The sequence below is a fragment of the Myodes glareolus genome, chromosome 22 (genome assembly GCF_982192425.1).
Source record: "Myodes glareolus chromosome 22, mMyoGla1.1, whole genome shotgun sequence".
Lineage (NCBI taxonomy): Eukaryota > Metazoa > Chordata > Mammalia > Rodentia > Cricetidae > Myodes > Myodes glareolus.
In genome coordinates, this window is record NC_142047.1 from 37,536,140 (window position 1) to 37,542,252 (window position 6,113).

General features: G+C 41.6%; 1 protein-coding gene across 2 annotated transcripts in view; it reads left to right on the forward strand.

Moving 5' to 3' along the window:
- Window positions 1–5,643, forward strand: part of Rfwd3 (ring finger and WD repeat domain 3) — a 29,235-nt gene extending 23,592 nt beyond the window's left edge. For both annotated transcript variants that reach the window (XM_048437242.3, XM_048437241.3), the window contains 3 exons: window positions 362–576; window positions 2,699–2,910; window positions 3,694–5,643. In XM_048437242.3, coding sequence (XP_048293199.3) covers window positions 362–576; window positions 2,699–2,910; window positions 3,694–3,837 — 571 coding nt within the window. In that variant the 3' untranslated portion in view covers window positions 3,838–5,643. The remainder of the gene's footprint in view (window positions 1–361; window positions 577–2,698; window positions 2,911–3,693) is intronic.
- The last annotated feature ends 470 nt before the right edge of the window (window positions 5,644–6,113 follow it).

Below are 6,113 nucleotides of genomic sequence, written 5' to 3' on the forward strand. Positions count from 1 at the left end.
GCTTATATCTACCATTCCAGAGCTTAGAGGGTTGAGGCGGAAGAGTTATTATGAGTTTATGGTGAGAAGTCTAGAAAAATTACCTTTTTTGAGTTAAATCTGTTTGTTACAGTGCACTCTTTTTTTCTTTTTGAGTATATTATGTGTCCTGCTGAAAGTAGATACAGAATGTTATGTGTACTTCCTTTTTCTTTCTCCTATAGAGGTAGCTAATTATTTTTAAAGGGTGCAGGAAGATAGTCAATCTTCTGTTTGATTTCTATTGAGACCGAAATGTGGCCCAGGTCTCCTGGTCATGAGGTCTGGAGCAGCCAAGTATTGGACTTGGAGTGTGTGTCATGGTTTTCTTTTTTGTCTTCAGATGTCCTTTGGTGTCCCTGTCATACTTACCCAGAGCTGCTGTGGCTGCATTTCCTTATGGTGGGCTGCTGGCTGGAACCTTGGAGAATGCCTCCTTCTGGGAGTTAAAAACAGACTTTTCTCATAAGCCTCATGTGCTTTCCTTGGAGCCAGGGGGCTTTGTAGACTTTCAGACAGAGAGCAGCACCCGACACTGTCTTGTGACTTATCGGCCTGGTGAGTTCTAAAGTTCTCAGGGACCTGCTGTTTTGGTGAGAGCGGGCCGGGGATGTGAATTTGTACAGGAAAGAAGACATTCCCTTTGAGTGGTTATGGTAAACATCTCTAAGGCTGACAGGCTTGTTGTATTGCAACTCTTGGTGCTACAGCGAAGATGATGGATCCCGTTTCCTCCATAGAGTCTGCTTCACTGACATGTATTTGGAAACTTTCCGCATGTGCTCTCTAGTCCATTGCATTCATCTTCAGATCATTTTTGTCTGCCCCTCATGTCAGGTCCAGGTGGAAACAGCCTAATACACAATCAGGTTTTTAGTTGTTCCATATTTGGGGCCAACCAAGTTAAGTAAGACTGACAGCCATGGTTTTGTGGGAATGTCTAGGCATCCGAACTTCACTGCCTCCAAATCTAGGAATAGAACTCTGAACAGCTATTAAATTCACAAGTTTGATTTGTTCTCGCCTTTTAAAAAAAAAAAAAAAACTATTCCTGATGAACCACGCTGAGGATCATTTTGGTAAGGGTTTGCCTTTTTAACTTGGACTTGAGGTCTCAAGAGAATGGCTCTGGCTGTGAACTCTAGCCCTGCTCTAATGGGATTCTGGGTATTTAGTAGTAGTTGGTTATGATGTGCATTTCACAAGACACGTCTTTGTCTTGACAAGCACCTAATACCTTAAATTGTGACCTATAGCTGGGTGTCTCTCACAGGAAATTTGTTTATACTAGCAGATATCTTTGTTGTGGCTCTTACTTGGTCTGAGTCCAATTTATTCCCTAGACAGCTGTTGTCTGGGAGATCCCCAACCAGATCAGAAGACAGGTTCAGGTGAGACACAAAGGCAGCACAACAAAACTCATTAAATAGCAAAAGGAAGTTTACTACTAAAAGCTTCAAGGAAAAGAGCCATGCTTTAGGGCTCTTGGGAAGAGGCGGAGCCATCTGGGGTACATGTGTTCATTCAGTGGCTACAGAGGAAAAAAAGAGCTTGTAGGAATGTCTTTATTAAGGCTTATAGACATTGTTCCTTATATTTTCTAGGGAAGGAGAGGGAGAGAATTGGCTAATTTAAAGAAAACTTGAATAGGGAAGTTCATTCTGTGACTGATGTCAGTCACTGTGCTTTATTTGTGATCAACAGTTTTGGAATGTGTTGAGTTTTAGTGAGAATATATAGCAAACAACCAACCACTCACAGGGGATTTTTTATTTTTTTATTTTATTTGAGACAGTTTTGCTATGTACTCCTGGCTCTCTGGCACTGGCCAACCTCAGACTTCAGCCTCAACCTCTAAAGTGCTAGAATTACTGACTTGTTAGTTCACCATGCCTGGCTTATTTTAAGTCAGACCTATAAATGGGTTCCAAGGTAGATATGTCAAGTTTGTCAAGTCGTCCATCAGATTGCCTGATTGGGAGCAGATCCCATCGCTGCACGTTTGCTTTATCTGGGACACTGTTTCAGTTGCCACTCCTGACCTTTTGGCTTTTGCCAAATCATGCTGTGGCTTACATAGAAAGCTTGGGGGTTGGGGCTGAGGAGATGTCCCGGCAGTTAAACACTGGCTGCTCTTCTGAAGGACCTGGATTCAATTCCCAGGACCTATGTGGTGACTTGCAATTGTCTGTAACTACAGTTCTCGGGAACCCCCAACACCCTCACATGGACAATCATGCAGGCAAAACACCAATGAAGAAAAGAAAGCTTGAAGGCGGTGGTCCCACTTTGTTTCCCAGCCCTGTCATTCAGATGCTCTTTAGATGTAGCTCTACTTGCTATAGCTAATGGAGTCCTCACTGGAAGAAGGAAAAATACCATTAGAATACCTGAAAAATCAATTCCCCATTAGGTCTCAGAAGATATAGTGATTATTCAAAACCAGTGCATTTCTAGAGTTGTTTCTCGAGTGGGAAAAACCTTTTGAAGATAACTTCCTTTTTCCTAGCCACGCTTCTGAATTTCACTGGTGCTGTGTTATTGTATTTGCTTTATAGGTCTAGGGGTTTGATGTATTTAGCTTTTACACAGCTAGGTTGTAAATGTTTGAGGTTCAAGTACCTAGTTAATTTCTTTTGTATCATCTCCATGAGGTAACATCTATTTCTCTATCTCATAGATAAAAGCCATAACACCATACGAACTGTGCTATTGGAGATGTCTTACAAACTAGATGATGCTGGAGAGCCAGTCTGTTCCTGCCTTCCTGTGCAAACATTCCTTGGGGGACCCACTTGCAAACTATTGACCAAAAATGCTATCTTCCAAAGCCCAGAGAATGATGGTAATGTCCTAGTATGTACTGGGGATGAAGCATCAAAGTCTGTCCTGGTGAGCCTATTTTTATTTTATATTTAAAAATAGTTTGGGGTTTGAGGGCCTAGACCTAGCCCAGTGGTAAGGCACTCCCCTGGAATATCTGAGGAAGTCAGTTTCAAGCACCGCTACACCTGTCTCAAGGTAATGAGGCAGAGAGCAATACCAGAAGACACCTGTGGTTTCCAAATGCATGTGTGGGTGCACATATAAATATATACACATATACACTCAAAACTGTCACTGGTATGTAATGATTACACCAAGTATTAAACAACATGAAGTAATACAAGTAAAGGGAAGAAAACAGGATTGCTAAAATATCAAAGTTTACTTGTAATAAATGTTCGAGAAAAGAAAATACTTGCTAGAATGTATGTTCCATGGCTGGAGAAATTGCTCAGCAGTTAAGGAGCAAGTTCGGGACCTCTTCCAGAGGATCCAAGTTTGGTTCCCAACACCTAAATTGAAAGGCTCACAGCCAGCTATAATTCCAGCTCCAGGAGATCTACCTTCTTCCACAAGTATCCCACATAGACACACATGATTAAAATAAATATTCTTTTAAATATAAGTTCTATGAGGATAGAGATAGTGGTCTTGTCTCAGTTGACTCTTCTGTCTCTAGAGGAGATAATATTCAGAAGACTTCTGGCACATAGATGAAAGAAATGAGTCCTTGACTTTTTTTCAAACCAACTTAAGGTGTGCTAGTTTTGAACAGTGTTAAGGTTAGAGACACTTAGTTCTCACCTTGGCTGACTAACTGCTGGCTTCTGTTTCTGCTTATTTTTTAAGTTGTGGAATGCTGGCAGTGGCTCGTTGCTGCAGGACTTGAAGACTGATCAACCTGTCTTGGACATCTGCCCATTTGAAGCAAATCAGAGCAACTATTTGGCCACCTTAACTGAGAAGGATGTCCATTTTTATAAATGGGAGTGAGCATGGTCTTGAGACCCTCCAGGCATACTACTGGTTAATGATAAGTATTATTTTTAGCACCTAGTAGCCCTGAACAAAATACCTGTTTACATGCTGTAACTAGAACTTTTGGATCATGGGTTCATTTGGATTAGTGTGATTCTAGGTCACAGAGACACTAAGATTGTGTATGCTATTTGCACCAAAAGAGTACCTTTGTGAATCTTGCCTGGACACTCTTCATTTAAATTCTGCAGATCTTACAGTCCTCTCAGCTATTATTTAGGATCTGAGTATGCACAACATTTTGGGGCTGCAATATTCAACTGGCCTGAATTGTCTTGGGTAGAATTTGAATGCTCAACCTTTTAGTAACGTGATCTCACCCACACCTCTGCACTGTCTGCCCCAGTGTTTGGTACTTCTCGTGCGGTATGTGTTGTGTCAACAACAGTTACGTTCCAGGTGAACATGCCTCCTAGAATGTTGACAAGTCCAGTGGCGGAGGTGGCTGATGAGCTGGATGTATGTAGAGCCAATGGCTAAGGCTTGTGTGCATTAAGTTCATTGCATTGTAGGAGGTAAAGAAAAGGACCAGTTGTTCGGGCAATCATGAAAGACTTAGCTTTTTCTAGTTAGCTTAGAATCCTTAGGGGTTTTTATTCCCCACCAAGCCAGTGTAAGGACATACAGTTCCCACGTAAAGGCTTCCTTCCCTGTGTGTGTGAAATGTCCGATTCTAAGTTCCTTTGATTTGCCTTCCAATAATTTCTGCAAGTGTTGTTAATAAAGTGATTATTCTCAGGAAGGTAGTAATAGACCTGGACCTGTGGATGACAGAAAGGAAGACACTTAGAACTTGCATCCTGCTGGTCCTGAACTGTCCAACATTTAGAGTTATGCTCAGGTTACATTTGTCTACTTCGTCTTGGGCTACTCCCCTAAACCACTGCCTCTAGAACACCTTGTCTCAAGGTACAGCAACCATGGCCAGTTGTCTCAAATATTTATTGGGGAGGCACCATCCTGTCCTTTTTAGTAAAAGTTCTGTCCTATGTGTCAAACTCGAGCTGTTTTGGATCTTTATTACCAGCAGGGAACTGTTAAGGTTAATTTTCCTAGGATTCCAAGTTGTGGCTATATGTATTCAATGAAACCTTCTATTTGAAGATACTTAGGTTTTGGGGGGTTTTTGTTTTATTTTGTTTTGTTTTTTGTCTTTGTTTTAATTTTAAAGCTTTAAGAATGTCGACTTTCCATGGCTTTGGGAAAAAGCATCCCTCTCGCCTGCGCTTTCAAAAGTAGCTGCCTAGGCCTGGAGCTTCGGGGGCAGGATAGGACTTAAATTAGATAGAACTCTGGTAACTTCAGCAAATGACCACAGAGAAAGCACTGGGTGTCAGGTTGGTCTGGGGCAGGGTTAGAATTTGACTTGCCTTGAAGAATGTTTAACTAAGGCTGACTGGTTAAGTTTACTACCACAGAAGCTAAAATAAATATCAAGCCTTGCCACATTTTGCATTTCCACAATAAATTTGGCCAGAGCCTCACTTGTTGAGTTTTTGCTCTACCGCTGAGCTGGATCAGAAACCCAAATCTGTGATTTAGAAGCAGATTCACAGAGATAGACTGATTCTCTAAAGAAAACCTTCCCCTCCCCACTCCTACCTGCAGGAACCTTCTTCTCTAGACCCAGACTCTAATCTTAGCACCAGCAGGACGTTTGTTTTTAAATACTATCATACTTTGGAATTTCTGAATATTTGCTGTGTTTCAATGTTTGTTGTAATGTTAGCAAAATAAAGGATTTGCCATGAATAACACCAACTCCACTGTCTTGTGCCTGTGTCTTCTAGAGTATACCTACCTCTTGGGAGAGGGAGGGGCATAATCCTACTCTAGTATATTCTCCATCGGATCCAGTACTGGATTTGAGTTACACAGGATGATCCCCTAGACCTGAAGTAAACATTTAATTTACTGTCTATTTATTTTTTTGTCTGATTTACTGCTACTGAATCAAGAGTCTCTTGTAGCACAGGCTGGACTTTCCCCACGTAGGAAAAATGACCTTCCTTCTACCTATATCTGCCAAGTACACGGATGTACTTGCAGGTGTGTTCCACTGTGCCCAATGTAAATATTTTATCTAAACTGGGAGGCTCCAGCTGCCAGTTCTTTTTTGCTGTTGCTAAGCTAATTGAAAGCTGCATTTGCCTCTTCAATCAGCCAGTATGGGAACACATACCTGTATTCCCAGCACTCAGGAATCTAAGGCTGGAGGATCGCAAGTTTCA